This window comes from Danio rerio, chromosome 10, assembly GCF_049306965.1.
Source record: "Danio rerio strain Tuebingen ecotype United States chromosome 10, GRCz12tu, whole genome shotgun sequence".
NCBI lineage: Eukaryota > Metazoa > Chordata > Actinopteri > Cypriniformes > Danionidae > Danio > Danio rerio.
Window position 1 is genome coordinate 32,945,261 of NC_133185.1, and position 20,789 is coordinate 32,966,049.

The window sequence follows — 20,789 nt, forward strand, 5'->3', positions numbered from 1 at the left end:
AAAGGGACTTCAAAAACCTCACAGCATTCCTGTATTTTGTGATTCACATAATTGTGCACCTTAATCACAAATTATTGGATTAAAGTTAAACACATGACTAATACTCAATTCAGAGATGTTCATTGTGTTTGTGAAGCTGGAGGAGAGTTTTCGGGGAGGTTCATTTATTTGAGCAAATAACTCTGAATTTACTCATGCATTTAACTAGCTTTTATGAATAACGTAGTCTTTAAATCAAATGTACAGATTAGACTCATAGTAGGTGATGAGCATACCTTCATTGAAGCTGTCCGGGACATTTGCCACCAGAAGGCAGAGAAACCACTCTCCATTTCTCACGTGAAGAAGAGCTTCGGCCACTTCAATGATGGGCAGCAAAGATGGCAGCTCTGATGGAACAGAATTTATTCATTTTCAATTTTATGCAATTTATATATTTATATAGTTTAATAATTTTAATTTTTTGTTGTTTTTTGTTTTCTTATACTTGTTTCTTTTATTCCTGTAAAGAACTTTGAATTACCATTGTGTATGAAATGTGCTAAATAAGTAAACTTGCTGTGCCTTGCCAGAATTATTTAAAGTCAAGAACTAATGTTTTCTATTTAAGAGTACCACATCACAAGGCTGAGCTGAAGTTACATTTTAGCTTTTTAGTCTTCAGCTCAAGTCTTTGTTTCTGACATACTGAAGGATGTGTCTACTGATCGATTGTGAGAATAAAAAAAAGATTGGCGTGCTAATAACAAGTAACAAAAGCTTGACACAAAAACGTTTGTTTACCTGCTTGTAGGATGCAGAGAACATCAGCCACTTCCTCGAGGTACACTGGACTCTCAAACAACTCAGAGGACTTGAGGAAAAACTCTCCATTAGAGTCAGCCACCTGTTCAACACAGGAACATAACACACACACACACACACACACACACACACACACACACACACACACACACACACACACACACACACACACACACACACACACACACACACACACACACACACACACACACACACACACACACACACACACACACACACACACACACACACACACACACACACACACACACACACACACACACACACACACACGCACACAATAAAAAACTCTAAGAAAAATTATTTTACAATTACAACATGACTACATTTGTTTGATCAAAAAATTTACAAAACAAAAATATTGTGACAAACACAAAATACTGCAATAAAACTTTAGATTATTTAAAATAGCAACTCTTTATTTTAATATGACTATAAAAAGCTATTCAATCCTGTAATGCAAACATCACATTTGGAATTGGTGCTTAATATTGTTTTTAGTACAATTTTTTTTCTTTTAGAGAATGAAATATAGCGTGTATTTGCACTAAACTTTTCAAATTTAAATTTTTATGTCAGTTTATTGTATCATAATATTTTTAAAATAAAGAATACAATCTTTAGTATAAAAACAAATATTTTAACACTAAAAATGCAGCCATTTTAAAATGCAAAAGACTTATTAAAATGTATTTTAATAAGTTAAGATCATTACGCAAAAATAGGGATGCTTGGATAAGCAGATTAACCAAAAGGATGCAAAAAAATAATATATATATATATATATATATATATATATATATATATATATATATATATATATATATATATATATATATATATATATATATATATATATATATTTTTTTTTTATACTGTATTTTTTATACTGTAAGTTTTTTAAGCTGCATAAATGTACAACACATATTTGTTAACTCACGGGGTGGCAATTACAGACATAGCCTATTTTGTCAAAAAAACTAAATGAAAGGAGAATATGAATGAAGGATATTGATGGTCACAGTTTGACATACGAGTTGTTAAATCTAGGGCAGGCCTATTTATTTTATTCTTTTTTATTCAGTAATTCTTTTTTCTATGCTGTTAAAAACACTACTGCTTGAAGATGTTCTGTTGTTAATATGTTCTGTATGCTGTTGTTTGCACGTTAAAATAAATCAGCTTTTCAAAATGCAATATTTAATGTGTCAGATCCAAAATAGACACCTCAATTCATTTTTGTATTTAAATAATAAGTTCATCCTAATCTGCCCAGTTAACGATTAATATCCGATTAATGAGCGCCGGTTGGGAAAATTACCCGAATGAGCATCCCTATGCAGTAGTAAATAAAAGGACACTGAACCTTGTTCATAATGGCCAGCAGCTCACTTAGAGCCAGTCTGAGTCTCCTGAGAGGATCACTGTGCTCAAACTCCAGAGTCAAACCATGCTGAAGCTGAGACACCAGAATGCTCTCGCCATTAGATCCTCCAGCCTTATGCCTGTGTAAAAGAAAACATGCTTAAATCATCAAATAATCAAGATTGTCTCAATCAGAACATCCTCCTCTCTGAGCCAGACAAAGCTCTCATTTAATGTACGGATGAGCTGAACCTACGGAATGACCACATGAAAGTACTTTCTTTCATCCAGACCCACCTTAGCTGCTGCTCTTTTCTAGCATCCTGCTCCAAAGCATGGAAATCCACAGACAGCAGAGCAACAATGGAGTTCACCGCCTCCACCCCTGACAGCAGCCGCAGGATGAGCTTCTTATCCTGTGCCCAGGCATTGCTCTGATCTGCAGGGGCACAGAGAGCCATCCTGACCAGACAGGGCAGAAGGAGACGCAGCTCTGGGTCACTTAAAGCTGCCAGTCGGGCTACATCCACCTTCTGCATGGCCTCGAATGCATACGGGCTCACAAACTGAAGACTGGCACTGTCTGTCATTCTTCTGCAAAGTGAAAGGACAGGGAAAGGAAACAGTAAGCATTTTTGCTGATTTTTTGTACTAAAATAAGCTACTGGTATCATTATAAAATGAAAATAATAAATGACAACAGTGTTTTCTTGCAAATGCTATAATTTTCTTGTTCAGTGTTGGGAAACGAGATAATTTTAATTTGAGGAAGATCAAAAATCTATGCAAATTAATTTGATATTAAAAAAACTTTTCATGATTTAAAATAACAATTTTATTTTTAATATTTTTCATGATGACAGCCATTTTAAACTTGCTGATGTGTTCAAAAAATATTCATCATCATTGCTAAAATTGTTGCTTATTAATTTTTTTGTGTGAACAATAATACATTTTGTTTAGGATTTCTGATGAATTATTAAGTTATTAATAAGTTAGTTTACTTTATTTGTCCCCATTTCACATTTGGCATATTTAGAAATAAATCATTTAAAAACATGGTTCCCTTACTCTAAATAAACATCCAGTCTACTAGCCATCAACTGCTACAGGGGGAGGAGGAATTTAAAAACTGAATTGCGTGAGGTAATAGTAATATAATGATTTCAAATAACGGATTTATTTGTAATATTTATTTATGATGACAACCCTGACTTGGTGTTTAAAAAAACAACATTGATCAAATTGTTGTTTAATATTCTTTTGTGTGAACATTAATACATTCTGTTTAGTATTTCTGGTGAATTATGAAGTTCTAAAGAACTGTCATTAAGTTGGCAAAAATATCGCAATGCATTTTTGACTTAACATGACAAAAATCACGTTGTGTACATGTATGACAGTAATGCAATGACATTTAAGCATACAGTTAGTCGGTTGTGAATAATATAGTGTTTGAATAAAACAGTACTGCTTTATAAGAGTGCGCTGAATTTTCTTTTGCTTTTAAAACATTATTTTCTGATTATTATTTTAATATTTATTGCTTTAAATGTGTTGAAATTAATATTTAAAACACTTTTAATGCTAACTGTGGGAACTGCCCTCAGATTCACAACACAGCTAACGTTAAGCAGAAACTTATGCTTAATATAACAAACTTTTCGGCTTGCGACTTTATTTAACATCATTGAAAGCAAATAATGCATTTTATATAATGAACAAACCACAATTATCCTTACCTAGACTTCAACAGCGCCGCTGGTTACAAAAGAAACCCGCTGAGGCCTGTAAGACCGCGGTCTGTCGTGATTCTCTCTGAAAAGGAAGTTGATCTTCTTCGGTCGAAATAGGACAGCTCACCGGTAAGCTAACATGCTAGCTGCTAAAGCTATCCTGCTTAAGAGATCCATTCATCCCGATTTAACTAAATGAAGCAATATATTTAAAATAATTATATGCTTAATACAATCCACTTACTCTATATTAAACCCACATGTGTCGGCCAGAGTGCTTAGCAAGCTATAAAGTAGAAAAAGTAATGATTTTAGCACAAGCGATCATCTGCTCCGCTGTGAGCATGCTGAACTCTGGCTGCGTCTCAAATCCTAGTGTGCCGCCTACCTAGAAGCACCATTGTCCGAACACCACAGCCGTGTTCTTCCTCAAATTATGAAAAAACACCAATAAGTGGCACGTTTGAAGCAAAGGTAAAGAATTTACATGTCAAGTGAAAATGGAAATAACATACAAATCACAAAAAGTTACTTATATAACGTTATGTATATAACGGAGAGTAAAGACTTATTTAAGCGTTAATGGGAGTCAGTTTCTGTGAACGCTTTATCCTATTCAACTATTACGTTACCCAAGTTCTAGGTTCAAGAAGTCATTTTCATTTAATTGTTTGATTCATATTTTAAGTGAGTCTAAATGCAATCTATATATAATCTAAATGTAGTATGTGTTGTGATTTTATAGATGTCATTATATCTAGTTTAAACCATGTATTCATAGCAATACCATATCAAACATGAGGCTAGATAAAAATGTCCATAAAGCTAAATGCGATTGTTATTAAGCAAATTAACCTACAAATCATTTTAGAGTGGTTATCTGCGAAATCTGTGTTAAACTTGAGTATATTGCCATTTATAATGCATATTATGATTATGAACATTTCCCCTGGTATATACTCCTACCCTAAATAGATTTTCATGTGAATACCTCACAAATGCAGTGAGGTCTGGCCTTGGCGTGCTTGACCCTAAAGCTGTTTATCAGACTTTTGCATTTGGAAAGCATGTAGATTTGGTGTGGGAAGTAAGAGAAATCCCAGGGTCTTTGAATATCAGCATACAGTTTATTCTGAACAGAGTAAGATAGAGGAAATTGATCTTTCTCTGTGCACAAACACTGCATTTCCAACAGCCACCCAGATCGTTCATCAAAGTCCGTTTACACCACATTTCTGTCACTCTCAAAGAAAACTGGTTCTTGTCTAAAAGTGTCCATTATCACTCGAAATTGGTGCAAAAAGGAGGAGCCAATGGGGTGGATGCGAAAGCTGAAGCAAATTTTTAGGTGTTTTTATGCCTTCATGAAACATCCCAACATCCCCACCCAAAAAACACAGGAAAAACATGAAGTTGACTCTTTTTATTCCTAAAACAGAAGCAGTGCCACCCAATGCTGGTGCGGCATTCATATATAATTATTTATATATTGCAGTTTTTCGTTTTTGTGTCTAAATGTGTGGTATAAAATACAATATACGACAATGTACCTCTTTATTTTTAAACACAGTGAACTTCATTGCTGTACAAGTCCCGTGCAGCTAAAGCTTAGCTGTAATTTTGTCCACGCGCAAAGGCGCGGACTGAAACCCCCTATCCAGTCTCCTCTGTACATCGTGACAATACAAATAATCTGTGTCTCCCTTACAAAAAATAATACTCTAAAAGCAACCTACCGCAACTTTATTTTATTCATCTTTTTAGTGGGTTTTTTTCCGTTTGATGGTTCGTTTTTGTAATTAAGACGATTACATATATTTTTGACCAATTGCTTTAAAGCAGGAAGGCGATACAAACCTTCTAGAACTTTTATATATAAAAGAGGTTAAGAAATCAGACAAATTATACATTTAAAAACTTACAATAAATAAGACAGATGCAGGCATTTCATTTGGATATAATCCCATCCAAAAGAAACAGGGAATTAGAGGTCTTAAAACCAAGAATTCATTCTCATTTCAAAGAGCATCAAAAGTCCCTTTCCATCAGATTCTATACAGATAACTCCTCCATACACGTTGATTAAAGAACTGGCCGAATCCGTGCTAACCGAGGAACCGCGCGCTACCATTGCTTGTAGCATCCGTTGAACCTGGGATGTCGAACACCAGCAGTCAGCACTTCCATCTTCCTTCTTTGGCCTCTGCATTCTCCTTCAAGGCCTCTCGTTGTCTTCGAGTGAGTGTTATGAACACCAGACGCCTGATCCTCCTCCACAGTGCTGGGTCTGAGGTGTAGTGACTGCCTACCCAGATCGTATCTCGCGCACTTATAAAGTCCAGCACTGTAGTTTTCCGTTGGATTGTTTTTAGATCCGCCTTTTCTTCTTCACTCTCCTCGTTTCTGTTCCCTGATAAGGTCCTGCTCTCAGTTCTGCTCAGTGAGTGTTACAACATGGTCATGATGAAGTTGTACATTTGATTGAGCACCACAAAATGGATGGGCAGGCAAGAGCGGCGGTCCTGGGTCGCAGGGTCACAGGTCAGCCAGGAAAGGGCATTGTACTGCTCCAACACAAATCTACAAAAGAGAAACAGTTAAATATTAATGCTTATTAATCTGGAAGGTGTAATGGTACACATATTCAAACTACAGTACTACAGTATTAATCTATTGATAAACGTGGGGAGCTTAATGCTAAAATCCTCTAATCTGCTGTCTTAATGTGGGAATAAAATGTGATTAAGCGTTATATACCACTCCTCTCATCCAATAATTGTAAGCTTTTTCTGTTGTTGTTATTTTTCAATAGCTCCCATTTCTTTCAAATTCTGTCTTAATTGGTACAGATTCAGGGTTTCTGCAGGTTTCAACAAGTCAAATTTAAGACTTTAAGTCCATTTTGAATGAAGTTTTAGACTTATACAGCGCTAAACACTAAGGATTTTTTCTAATGGCTCGTTTGTTCTTGCTTTTCCTAATGTCATTTGATACAAGTTATTTCTAGCCAAATATTTTAATTTGTCATATACTTTTTCAACGTAATGTTCCTTTTTTTAAATGACAAAGTAAACATTTTTTAAAGTATATTTATTATAGACACAATTACATCAAAGATCAAAAATATATATTTGTTGGCTTTTTGTCCAAATTAATTGAGTATAACTCCTAATTGTGTAATTGTTTATATATATGTATATAGTTGAAGTCAGAATTATTAGAGCCCCTGTTCATTTTTTCCCCATTTTCTCTTTAACGGAGAGAAGATTTCTTCAACGCATTTCTAAACATAATAGTTTTAATAACTCATTTCTAATAACTGATTTATTTTATTTTTGCCATGATGACAGTAAATATTTTACCTGATATTTTTATGACACTTCTATAGAGCTTAAAGTGACATTTAAAGGCTTAACTAGGTAAATTAGGCTAAACAGGCAGGTTAGGGTAATTAGGCAAGTTATTGTTTAACAATGGTTTGTTCTGTAGACTATCGAAAAAAAATGAGCCTAAAGGGGGTTAATAATTTTGCTTTTAAAAGGGTGTTTAAAAAATTATTAACTGCTTTTATTCTACCCAAAATAAAACAAATAAGACTTTCTCCAGAAGAAAAAAATTATCAGACATGCTGTGAAAATTTCCTTGCTCTGTTGAACATCATTTGGGAAATATTTAAAAAAGAAAAAATTCAAAGGGGGCTAATAATTCTGACTTCAACTGTGTGTATATATATATATATATATATATATATATATATATATATATATATATATATATATATATATATATATATATATTGGTGATTGGATGGTTGTTGGACTAATTGGGTAGCTTTACTTGGACAGAGGAAAATTAAGACCTTTTAAAAATGTTTTAAAACCTACAACATAATATTTCAGTGGATTTAAGACTCTTTAAGGCCTAAAATTTTGCTTTTGAATTTGACTTTTTAAGAACCCGCGGATACCCTGTGATTGAAATCTCTTTATTCTGCTGTATCACTTCCGGTCAAAATAAACATGAACAAATGCTTATGTCTCATGTAATTGCACAATCACTGTTTTAACATTGGACAGATATCAATAAAATAGCTTCAAAATCTCATGTACAATAAACATTATGTCCACACACAGGTCATTTGTTTGCACAAGAATTAAACTAAAAAGGACATCTCTAAAAATTCAGAAAATTTACACTTATTTATCTATAAAAACAATTTCTTAACGGGATCTGATGCTCTTAAATAAATCTCAATTATCTAATGTATATTTAAATAAATGTCATAAACAGTTGTGAAAGCAACTGTATAAATAATTTTAATTCGACAATGAATTGTAGAAAATTACAATTAGGTTACATTATACTTTAGTTTGAAAACTACTTTTTCACATGCATACAGTTTATTTCAAGTTAATCCAACACAAATTGAATTTAACAGTTTGTGCTCTATAAAGTGTAGCTTTTAATATTACAGTAATGTGCAAGTAATCATAGTTTAAAGAATTAGCCTAGATATATAATATTGTCCCAAATAAAAAACGAAATATCGCTACATTTAAAGGCACATATGGTAAACCACTGGTTAGGAAAAAAGAAAACAAGAAATTGCACTTTTTTCAACTTTCTGCACAAAAATGTACTTCACTGTGATTTCAAAACAGTTACAGTGCTCAGTATATTTAAGTACACCCCTCACAAATCTATCTTTTGAACTTATATTTTTAATAAGAAGCTTTAAAATATTATATTTGTGCATGTACATTAGATTAGTCAGTACTGAAGCCAAATCTGGAGCTTATCTAACAAAATAACTTAAAATAACGGTTCAAAAACCAGTACAGCCAAATTTATGTTATAGAAAAATATTAAATACACATTTAACAAGGTGGAAAAATCAAGAGAAGCAAAAAAAAAAAAAAAAACATTTAGCTGAAATTTTGTAGGTTGTAATTTTTTTGCAATATTGTGCTTGAATTCAATTGTATTATCTTTCAAATTCTAAATGTTTGTTGACTAAAATATTATTTTAATAAATGTATCTGTTTAATAAAACTTTTTTTTTTGTTTAAATGCACCAAAATACATTGCCTATATTCACTGAGAAATGGATAAACATATTCATTTCCAAAATGGGGTGTACATACTTACTTTTGAGTAAAATCACATCCTTATTAAATCCTATAACACAGACCAGAAATCAACTAGCAGAATATGGCTTCTTCAACACTTACCTGAGAACATCAGAGGTCTGATTGGAGTCCAGAGGGTGAGAGTGTTTGCTGTGCAAAAGTTCATCCGATTGCACTGAAGACACATGGAGGTGTAGAGAGGCCTGGGAGAAAGGCGAGAAGAAATGTTCAGTTGACAGACTCCATTAATCTACGCCCACCCAAAACAAGCTACAAAGCTGAGCGTTTCCTCTCATTGTCAAGGCCTGTTATGAATTAAATTGACAAGCCCATGAACAAGTAAACACAAGACGCCAGAAACGTTCATACCCCCGTTTACAATTTCCTTTATTAGGGAACATTTCGCTCCCGACTTCTTAATTGTGTACAAGAGTCAGCCATAAGCGAGCAGCTGCTTATCAAATCAAATGCTTTGCCTTAATAATTCATGTCAACACATTTTGTGAGCTCAATTCCCTCCATATATATCAGCCTGTTTTCTCTCCTCCTCTTCTATAAACACACACCAACAGCAGTCTGGCCCAATCCCTGCTTACTGAATTATTAAAAATCCCCCATTGCAGGATTCTCTATAAATGCTGCATGAGGAGGAATCAGAAGGTCATGTGACCTGAACAAAGCATGACAGGTAGATGGGTGCAGTATCACAAGGAGGCGATCCTCTGCCTTCTCAAGTCAAGAAGAGCATTAGCATTGTGGCTCCAAAATTGTTGGGCAAATTACTTTGCATATAGTTCACACAAAAAACTATCGTTAACTACAACTCTAAAGTTTTAATAACATCAAGAAAGCCTACACATCTACAACACACATAAACAAAATCATTGGAGTCCCTTTCCAGCTACACGTTTCCAGCTGTTTAATGATAGAAACACCATTGATCATGATCAGAATCCAAATTGAAACAGCTTGCACGTTTACAGCAGCTCAATACAAAGCTGAGCACATTAATAAAGGATTGTATGTGATGTGCTAGAATGGATGTTAAATATAGTAATTCCTACAGTGGACCAGCCTTGATGCCAGTTAAAAATGATGTTTTGCAGGTTTTAGTGTTTGCTTACAAAAATGAATCCTGTTCTGCTAAACATATGAGATGAAATCCAAAGAATGTCTGCAAGGAGTAGTTTGTTACCTTTAAGAAAAGGGGACACTGGTTCTGTGCCTGAGGACACGCGGACCAGAACCAGTCAGGCAGTGGACCTGCTTTTGCTGTGGACACAAAATAGCCCAGAGCTAATGGCTGCTGGAGGATATTGGGAGCTTCTTCGTGAGACTCCATGCGGTCTGTACTTTGACCCTGAAAAAAAGATAAAAGATAAAGCGATGAGTTTCATACAAAAATAAAAAGCTATTACCAACTGTCAGAGCCATAATTTGAACAATTATTATTTATAAATGGAGTGCTCAAACATGTTCAATAAACATGTATTAGTTTGTGTGCACATTTGTTGATCTTTCCTCCTATTTGTTTGTGATGGTTTGCTCAGCTTATTGTAGGACATTTAAATTATTAATTATTAATATAATAAAAAGTGAAATTAAAAAAGATGGAGAAACAGTTTTCTGGCGTTATATGTTTAAGGCTGATCTGTACGTCAAGCACACGCGTATGCTCCAGCGCAACCTATACGCGGCTACATAGCCCTCCCCCTGGCTGACGCGACGCTGACATGCACCTCTCAAAAAATGTAACTACACGTTACAACACATAGCACAAGCTCTATGATGAGTCCTGTGTGTTGAGTGTGATGAGTATGATGAGTGTTGAGTCCTGTGAAGGGACTCCAGATGGACACTGTTGTTTTGTGTTTACCTTATGATTAAAGTTGTTGCACGTTTGCAGGTTCCTGCCCCAGAATGAGCAAGTGTTAGCCACTTGTACATTAAGGTAGCATTCAGAAAATCAAAACACCAGCGAAGAAACTCAACACAGAGGAACAAAAAACCTACTGCCAGTTAGCGTTTTGGAAGAGTTATTGCAGAGCAACACAAACGCAAAAGTAAAAAATGCACTTTAGCCGTTTATTCTGCAAGAGCATCCAGTAATCCTTTGAAACTTGAATGAAATCCAAAAAATTATTTGCCCGACTGATTCTGAAGATGAACGATTTACACTAACAATTGCTTAAGAGTAACTTAATTCTAACAAATCATTTTAACATTAGAAGCCTAATAATCAAAGTTAGTGTCATTTAAATGGAAAGCTTCTCATGAGGAAAATAAGCTGATGTTCACATATTATTAGTCACAAACGAACTGGCTTCTGTTACCTTGCTCCCGTCTCCTCCATGCGGGTACTGGGATCCGGGTGAGTGGACTGGTGATGTGGTGGGTGAGGCAGGGAGGATGTTTATGATATCTGGATCAACCAGGTCATTCTCCTGCTCCAGTAGGTCAAAGATGCCTCCCATTGGATCCGATCCATCTGAAGATGAGACAAGGATTTAGAGTCATTTATTTAGTGTTGTATTTACTTGCAATATTTAATGAGGTAGTTTATGATGCACGCCCTCTCAGTAAGTCCAAAATACTGTAAAATAAAGGGTCTCCCTCACCATTGCCAGGATTGAAGGCAATGTCAATGTTCTCATGTGTGTAGTTGGAGCTGTTGACTTGCACAAAGGCAGAGGTGGGGAACACCAGGATGTGTGTGCAAGACGTGTCCTGCGGCGTACTCAGCTGAGACGTCTGCATGTTTAGAGTTGTACTGCGACCAAACACAGAGCCTGTTGACACTGAGTCTGAAAAAGAAACAAGAGAGATTTTAAATATATATATATATATATATATATATATATATATATATATATATATATATATATATATATATATATATATATAAAAACATTCAGCCAGGCCAAAAGACACATGAGTAGTCATGGGCATAAGCACCGTTTCAAGCGATTCATTGTTCATTAAATCAGGGTTTGATTGAAATTATATTAAAATGCTCTACACGTTTTTTTTCACTGCACAAGCATCCTTGTATACGCAGCTGCCCCTCTGAAACCTCTGTGAGTGATGGGCAAAATCCATCAGATGCAATACATCTTGATACCATGACAGAATGAAAAGCTTTCGTCAAATAAAGCCATCGATCTTCAGTATCATCACACCAGCACGAGAATCAATAGGAGTGTGGAAAAGTGTTTTATTGGATCGACACACTCACACGCACACACAGGAGTGTATATCAGATAGGGACAGCAGACACATGCGTTATGACACACTGAGGCCATCATTCACAGAAAAAAAGACTCATGACTACAGCAGTGTGGGGATATATTTTAAGCTGTAATTTTTAGTATTCTGCTTTATTATTTGGATTTTAATAACGATTTTGATGTGTTTGGGAAACCTGTTTGGTAACAGGTAGATTTGTCACGGTTATTTTTGGTACTACCTATGGGGCAGAAGTTAACTATGTACACCATTAACAGTAATGAATAAAAGCATAGCCATAAAAATAAGGACAGAACATGTACACCATACGGAGAGAAACAGGAAGTGTGATTCTACCTGGCATGATGACAAATGAGCCCTGGGGTTCCATGGCAACCAGGCAGGCGCTAAGAATGCTGGGAGTGTCAGATGCTGAGATCCCGCACAGCTTACAGTTCTCCTTCAGCCTCCGAGACACCGACTGCAGATTCCGTCTGCTCAGTAAAATACTCCAGTCTGAGAAAGAGGAAGAGAAAAACCATAAATTCATTCCCTGCGGGCAAAACTCCCCATGTTTGCACTGCAGTGTTAATAAATCTTGTGAATTTAAATATGCATTATAAAACTGATTCATTCTGGTCCAGGATGCTGATAGGTGTGTTGGCTGGAAGGACGCCACTTAATGAATTCTTAATAAAACTACATCTTAATTTTATAAACATTAATAAATCCAAGCAGCAACCACTATAAAAGAGGAATTAGCAACTCAAAGCCAAGCTGTATTGTGTATAATGTAAAAGCGTTTAAACAGCCATTACCTCGCAACTCTCCATGCCCTATCCGTCCAAGCCGGCCAATCACAACTCTCCATGGCAACGATGTCATTTGAACCAAACCCAAACACCACTCCCAAAGCTTCTGCAGACCCATCTTCCGTGCAGATCCCTTTTTCCTTCTTGCTCTGAGACCACAAAAAAAAAAAAAAAAAAAAACTGTCAAAACCACTGAGATGAAGTTTTACACGTTCACTTGTCACAATTATAGTTGTAATAACGGTTGTAAACCTGACACTTTTCCTGAAGTGTGTGGAGTGAATAATTAATCCTAGTTAATGTCTGAAAATGCAGAAAGTTGTAGTTCACCTGTTGGGTACATCTACGCTGATGATACAGGTTTCCAGCAGCTCTCCGTACAGGTCCGTGCAAGTTGCCAACAGCCACCTTTGATCATGCGACAGGCAGTAGCCAACAAAAAGGACGTTATACTTCTGAGACGCCTCTCCGAAAGTCTCACCCAGCTCCGTTTGCTTGTCTTTCGTTGGGGCCAGGATGAATGGTGGCGTGTACAATCGCAGACACTCTGGTCTCTGTGTCAAGAAAGTCAAATGTTAAAGAAAAATAAGGTGAGAGAACTTAAGAACAGCAAAGGCCAGAGTACAAATGTGAGAGGCTAATGTGGAGCCATCAGACTAATGGTGGTCATACCCGGGCACATGCCAACATAACCTTTTCCTCTCTTATGGAATCAATAAACCCCACCGAGTAGTCACAGCTCTTTTGTGAGTGGGGAAGGAAGTGGGGTGGGAGAAACAGCGCTAGTGAGCGGAGCGAGAAAATTGGATTCTACAAATAGCTCGGTGAAGAAAGGAGAGCAAGTGGAGCTTTCGGATTCCTCTGCCAAAACATGCAAGCCGGATCCCATTAGGGAGGTCTCACAGAGCTGCCCAAGCAGATAATAGAAAGAGAACTGTTGGGTTGTGCGAGTCCCCTTTGGTTTTGTTTCAGGACAGGGAGGTCAGTGTAACAGTCTCCACACGTCACCGAGTTCTCATACAGCACTGAGAGCCGTTAAAGAGTCTGAATGGGTTGCAGGTACAAGAGCTCTAAGGAGGGGTCAGAAGCATGGGCTTCTGGGAGCCTCAAATCAGAGAGTTCATTTCGACACTGTTGGCACTTGGGACTGGCCCTTTAACATGGCAGATTGACAGACTGCAAATATCACAAAATGTAGGACAATGTCTAAATTATTCGTTTTCTTTGCTTCTAAAATTCTCACTCACATCTGGGTTCCTGAGCGAGGTGTCAAGGGCGAGGCCTGGGCCGAAACCCGTCAATGACTTCACATTGGTGGAGGTTGGGAGGGGTCTTCTGCACTGGGTGAATACGGAGAAGGCCAGAGACTTGAGGTGCTGGGCGTAAAGGTGCCTTTCTTCACTCCTCACAGGCTGGAGCAGATACTGACAGGGGACGATCTAAAAACACAAAAAACATTTATACAGCTGTCTTTATAAACTTCAAAACACACTTGGAGGTAATGGGAGACATCAAGTCACACTAAAACAGTGGTTCTCTGCCTTTCCCACTGTCACAGCACTTCTAGGCCCAACACTATAATTACTTTGTCAATCTTGTTATTCAAGTGATTTTGCTCCCCCAGTTGAGAACAACTCTGCTAGACTTGATTTCATTCACAGTACACTAAAACATCAAAACTGAAATATTACATTGTGTTATAAGATCTACAATAGGTTGTTTTCATATGACGTCATTGACGACGCGCGAAATTCAAATGGAGGGTAGGAAGTGGTTCTTCTACATAGGAATCGCTATCAGAATATTTCTGTTTTATGTTGTTTATAATTGTTTAAATCGGCCAAAATATGAAATGCGAACACCTTTAGACTTCCAAAAGTTTTAGCTCATAAAGAGGGGGAAAGTTCAAGAAACTGGCTGAAAAATGGAAGAAAAGGCGGCATGTAATCAACATTTATTCAATACATCCATGTGTACAAACTTTAAACACAATAATTTGTTTAACAACACCTAATAAACACTATATGCAGGCCTAGCTATGTGTATAAATATGTTAATGTGCTAAATAAAAATCATATGCAAACAAACAACATACGAAATCCAGAATACAAATAATGTACCCTGCCATGTAATCGCTGCAAGGAAATCTCTGTCTTGTTTTGCAATAATCCAAGTCTTTGCTGGAGTTTGGCAGAATAAACAACCGTAAGGTGAACATTGAGATTTGCAGCAGCGGTGGATGTTGATGAAAAGTTCATCGACAGAACAAAAAAGAAATGCAAACCTCACAACAAAACTTGACAGTAATTACTGTGGAGCACATTTCCCCTGTACAAAAATAAACAATAATGGAGACTATGCGAAACACTTTTGTATGCTTTCATCTGTTACTTTGTGATATCTGAAAGATATCAGCATGGGGAAAAGTATAGTTATTTATACTAAACATGTTTTTTAACCACATAGTTAAGTGTATAATGTGTACAACTCTTTGTGAATATTAGTAAACTGATAAACTGTAATTAATACTGTAACATTAGTGTAAACTGTTGTCATGGTGTATAATTATAGTGTAGAAAGCTGAAGCATATTGAATGAGGTTGATTACTACAGTTGTGTTGTACCACAATATATTAATAGAATTATTATGACAGTTTAATTCAAGAAATTATCTGTAGTATGCTTACAAACACTACAGTATTTACTACAGTATTTTTCATGTAACGTAATTATATAGTATGTACCGCATCAATGACAGGCAAATATATTTTAGTTCAGTAAAAAACTTGTCCCTTTTCATGATATAAGGATCATGCCCAACATATGTGTATATTTTCTATTTATATCTCCTTTGAAATATGGTATAAATCACAAAAATATGGAAAAAAAAAACCTATAGAGGATGTTTAGCATCAAGTAAAATGAATATCTACCTGTACAAAGACAGAGTTGCGGATATGAGTTGGAAGGGCCTGGAGCATCTCCAGGTAGCAGCGAAGGAGTCCCAGAGTCCACTTGCTTGATTGTGATGACCCTGGCTCCGCCTCCTCATATGAGAAGGGGTCCACGATATAGATCATGATTGCAGGTGGGTATGTGATGGCATGAGAATCCCCGTCTGTAGGAACTCCAACCTTTTCTCTCTCCATAGTGCTGAAGAATGTGTGAAAAAAACTGCTGTTAGCACAAAACCTGATAAAACTGAGTATCTTAACACTCTTACATGTTACATCACAACTTAACAGGATACATAATGGTACTATTGAGACAGGAAAAGGCAACAAATACATTGTGTACCTCTCTGGTGGTTCAGATGGCCCCTGAGTCTGGCTGTTGATGGCTGAATTGTCTCCAGAGAGGCTCGAGTTCTGGGTGACAGCCTGCTGGCCCAGAGCCCCAGACTGGGAGCTGTTACCTTGGACTCCCATGCTTCCAAAGGGAGGGAACGAGCTGGGCTTGGCAGACTGAATGCTGCTGCCCTGTGGGCCTGAGGAGGAGGAGGAGGGAGTGTTATTGGTGCTGCCTGGCAGGCCTGAGCCACTGTTGCTGGCAGCACTGTTGTTGTTGTTGTTGAGGGCGGAGCCTCCAGAGGCCATTGAGGTTTGAGAGTTGGAGGAGGCGGAGCCTGAGGATTGTGAAGATGACGATTGGGTGGAAGAAGGGACAGGGGTTGGCTGAATAAGGAGAGAGCTGTCCAATGGCTGTGTAGCGAGGTATGGAGCTGAAGAAAAAGCAGACAAGAAAAAGATTAGTGGGACAAATAATGCTTGATATGTATCCATGATGACTGAGAGAGAGAGGGGGAGAGAGAGAAGAGTGAGATAGGTCTTACCGAGGTCATGCCTGCAGACTTGGGCAAACAGTTTGAGTTTGGCAAATGCATCACTGCTGCCACTAGCTGCTTTCAGGAACCAATCATTGACCGGCTGTTCTGAGAGCTTCTTGGCAGCAGCTCCACCCACCCTAACAATGCCATCAGCATGCACTTTGGAGATTGGTCGATGTTGACCCAGCTTACAAGACTGTTAGGCATAAACCGAAATGGACCATTTAGAAAGCAGCTCGGGTGAAACAGGTAATGTTAAAATGGCACAGAGAAAACAAAGACACAATTATGGACCATCTATTTTGGAATACCAATTTAATTGTCCTTCATAGTGAGTCCATATTTTGAGTGTACGCTTGATAACTATAGATAATTAATGCATATTATACTTGGTTTGTCAAGATAAATTTAGACAATTTTTTTAATTGTACTAAAAAACATCCCACATGTGGGATGTATTTATAGTGTTTATAAAAAGGTAGGCGTAAAGATACCAGCGCCTTTAGTTTGTTTTGGTTGTTGGCTGTTTGTTATACTTGACCACAAACTAATGAATTAGAAATCTTGCACATTTACATATTTAATTTTTTTCTGCATGAATTAGTCTGACAGCGTGAGAGAGAATTTCCTGTGAGCATTAAAGTAATGATTGATGAACGAACTCTCTCACCTCATAGACCGCTGTCAACTCTCTAAAGAAACTCTTGGCTCCAGTGAGGAGAGAATCGCTGTCCGGGCAGAGGACCAGATATCCTACATCTCTCTGAGAGCCAAAGGGATCCAGTAGTAGCTTCTCCCAATACGGCAGGCCAAAGGGAGATAGCACCACAAAGTCATACTCGTACCCAACCAGGAAGGTAGGAATGGGCAGAGGCTCCGGAGACTCGTCAGTGCCTGGAAAGGAACAGAGTGAGAGGTGAGTGGCGTCAAGGATCCCCTGGCATCAATTTTAAAGTCTACTAACAACCTTGTCATGAACATTTCCCCTCCAAAAATTGTGATGGCATTTTTAGTGTTTTGAGTGGCTTGTTACTCACCGTAAGAACCTCTTCCAGCCATTTTGTGAAACTGCTGCCATGTGAGAGGCCCCTGAACTCCCCAGGAGCGAACAGTCCTCTTCTTCTGAATAGCATCCTGAAGAACAGGCTGGAGAGAGAGAAGAACTCTCAACACGTCCTGAGAGCACAGCGCACTCACGTCCACCGCTAGAGAGAGAGACAGAGAATGAGTGAGCAAGCAAAATAAAGAATAGATACTTTCACCATCAGATAAAACAAGCAGAACTTAGCAATGTTTACCCAAAAGAAAGTGTAAAAAAATTAAGCAGGGTCAATTTTGACCAAAGGCCGACATGGCTTCTTTTCTGTAATAGTGTAAATATCTTCCACCTTATTTGATCAAGACTGTAATAATCAGCCTAACGAATGTGTTAGTTTGTATTGTAAACAGAAACTGTGTGTGAACAAACATGCTCTAATCTCTCACCGCTACGTTTGGCCCAATGATGCAAACACGTGCTCTTCACTAACACCTCGTCCACTTTCCCACCGGACATGTTGTCCATGAACTGCCGCCCGTGTTCTAGAGCCAGGTAACAGTCATTGTGGAAGTCCCTCTCCTCTACACGCACGCATGGTGGTACAGTGGTGCCCCCTGGCCCTTGGGAAGACAGTCCCTCAGGATCCAGTGCCAGGATCGGAGAGAAGGGATTAGTGCACTGATCCTGCAGGAGAGAGATAAGCTCGTCCGGGACTCGATCTTTGCCTCCACCCCCTGTCTTCTCTAGTGAAATGCACCGTAAAGCCTCAAAGCGCTTCTCCGCCTCCTGGCTCACATCCGAACCCCGTCCGATGATATCCAGCTCGTCTTCCAGGAAAAGGCCAGAGCCATTACCGTAACGCCGATTGACTACAGCACTGAAGCCGCATCCGCAGGGGTACTGGGCCTCCATGTTTGGATCGTTGATGTAGATGCCCACATCGGCACCTTTGATGTTCATGTTGCATACGCAGATGCAGCAGCTGTCGAAGTTGCAGTCCTTAAACAGGTTCATGACAGACTCCGACAGGATGAGGTTGACGTATAGGCTGTGGGCTTCAGGGATGGAGGGAACCGTCGCAGGCTCTACAGAGTTGAGCGGCCTGCAGGTTGAAGGCGTTGAAGCCGGCGAGTACAGATCCGAGTTCTCATATTTGAGTGAACCTTGCACACTGGCTGGGCCTCTGGGCGTCCGAGGTGTCCGTGGGGTACGTGGGGTGGGAGCGGAGAAACGTGGCGTGGCAGGAGACGGGAGGATGCTCGTGCCACTGTTGCTGGGTGGGGCACTGTTAGACAAGAATGGCGTATGGGTTTGAGGGGTGTACGTCTGGATATAATCTTGCTCCATGGCATTGTTTTCACTGAAGAAAGCAAAACAGACAAGAGACGTTAATTGGGACATTAAGTCAAGCCATTCAACAAATGAGCAACATTTAAAAAGCCTTTTGTCAATCCTATTGTCACTAACATAACTGATTAGTAGATCTAACACAGTGAATGGATATTAGAAGCCGCAGTACTGTACTTGTATCCTAAGAAGACCTCCAGGGGGAGGGAGGGAGAAACTATTTTTAGACAGACAGTCCAACAGGCAGCTGTGCAAGAAATGAAAGCACAGCTTGTGCCACATGGACCATGCGTGTATGTGTGTGTGTGTGAGAATGCCGAGTGTGGCTCCCGGTGGCCTTTAAAAACAGGCAGCCGTTTGAAGGTCCCCCATTTGAAGACATGGCCCTCTCCCCCAGCTGCTGTGGATTATAAAAGAAGCCTAACCAGCTCATAAAAGGCTTTTGGACTGACTAAAACAAACGTGGACTTTACAACCAGACTTATCGCCTTGTCATTGACTATTCACAACACCCTCCCTATTCTCTCGATTTTACCTAATTCCTAGCAACATCAAATATTTTGTCCCAGAACACAGTGTTCTTTTTCTTTCTAAAACTAATGAATGACAAGAACTTTATTAAATCATTTTTTTCAAGGTGGAGCATAGTGTGACAATGCATTTCAGCAGCGCAACTCAAGCCCAACTTTAGCCTTGTGCAATAAAAGCCAGTAGCTGAAGTTTACCCAGACATAGGAGCATCACATCACGTGAAAAAGCAATCCAGATGACAAGATTATGAATAACACAGCGAGAATAACAATCAAATGTGGCCACCAGAGCAAACACCAGCTATTCAAATAAACCAGTCCATGAGAAACACAGCATGACTTAAGTGTGGACACTGAAGAAGCTCTGAGATAAGCACCTCTAAATAGAAGAAAATAAAAGGACAGCGGCAGCAGATGGATTTGACAGGCTAATTATCAGTGTGTTAACACCTGTTCCTCGCTTTCATTCTCTATAAGAACAAGGGCTGTGTGGGTGTAACTGACTGCACAGAATATTAGATCATACTTTCAGTTCTCACTGAAAAAATGTCTGGGTCAAAAATTCTAGCAGGATTAGATGACCTTTAATATAACAGCTTATTTTTTTCTGCATGATAACCATTTTGCAAGCATTTTTTTTCAGATTGCTGGCTATATTATATTAGTTATTTGGCAGGGGTTTAGTGAATTTGTGTGTTACCCTAAATATAAAACTCACCCATCCTTGCTGAAAATGGTCATAGCAGGTACAGAATTAAGTAGCTCCAGTTTTCCCACTGTCCAGCTGGGCCTGTAAACACACTCATCAGGCAGTTTGATAGGGGGCAGGCACTGACTGGGCAATGACTTCAGCGGGGCAAACATTGAACACCCCACAAATGGCTGACACAACTCAGGCTTGTACACAAATGAGAAGTCCTAAAAAAAAGATAAAGAAACAAACATTTAATTTGCT

The 20,789-nt window shown here is 38.2% G+C and overlaps 2 protein-coding genes across 4 annotated transcripts in view; both read right to left on the reverse strand.

Moving 5' to 3' along the window:
• The window catches only part of ints2 (integrator complex subunit 2), a 48,620-nt gene extending 44,310 nt beyond the window's left edge, over nucleotides 1-4,310 (reverse strand). Inside the window, exons 1-5 of one of the 2 annotated variants that reach the window (XR_012385913.1) lie at nucleotides 3,933-4,293; nucleotides 2,488-2,784; nucleotides 2,192-2,330; nucleotides 784-886; nucleotides 276-389 (exon numbers count right to left, since the gene is read on the reverse strand). Coding sequence is in view for 1 of the 2 variants with exons in the window: in NM_001020542.2 (NP_001018378.2) it covers nucleotides 276-389; nucleotides 784-886; nucleotides 2,192-2,330; nucleotides 2,488-2,780 (649 nt within the window). In the remaining variant the exon portion in view is untranslated. 2 annotated transcript variants of the gene reach the window in all.
• A 1,024-nt stretch (nucleotides 4,311-5,334) lies between these two features.
• The window catches only part of med13a (mediator complex subunit 13a), an 86,815-nt gene continuing 71,360 nt past the window's right edge, over nucleotides 5,335-20,789 (reverse strand). For both annotated transcript variants that reach the window (XM_073913432.1, NM_001281468.1), the window contains 16 exon segments: nucleotides 20,553-20,752; nucleotides 18,404-19,317; nucleotides 17,956-18,123; nucleotides 17,589-17,812; nucleotides 16,925-17,114; nucleotides 16,390-16,813; nucleotides 16,026-16,245; nucleotides 14,340-14,531; nucleotides 13,423-13,646; nucleotides 13,099-13,241; nucleotides 12,638-12,796; nucleotides 11,674-11,859; nucleotides 11,389-11,543; nucleotides 10,251-10,415; nucleotides 9,158-9,258; nucleotides 5,335-6,506 (listed from right to left, as the gene is read on the reverse strand). In XM_073913432.1, coding sequence (XP_073769533.1) covers nucleotides 6,374-6,506; nucleotides 9,158-9,258; nucleotides 10,251-10,415; nucleotides 11,389-11,543; nucleotides 11,674-11,859; nucleotides 12,638-12,796; nucleotides 13,099-13,241; nucleotides 13,423-13,646; nucleotides 14,340-14,531; nucleotides 16,026-16,245; nucleotides 16,390-16,813; nucleotides 16,925-17,114; nucleotides 17,589-17,812; nucleotides 17,956-18,123; nucleotides 18,404-19,317; nucleotides 20,553-20,752 — 3,798 coding nt within the window. In that variant the 3' untranslated portion in view covers nucleotides 5,335-6,373.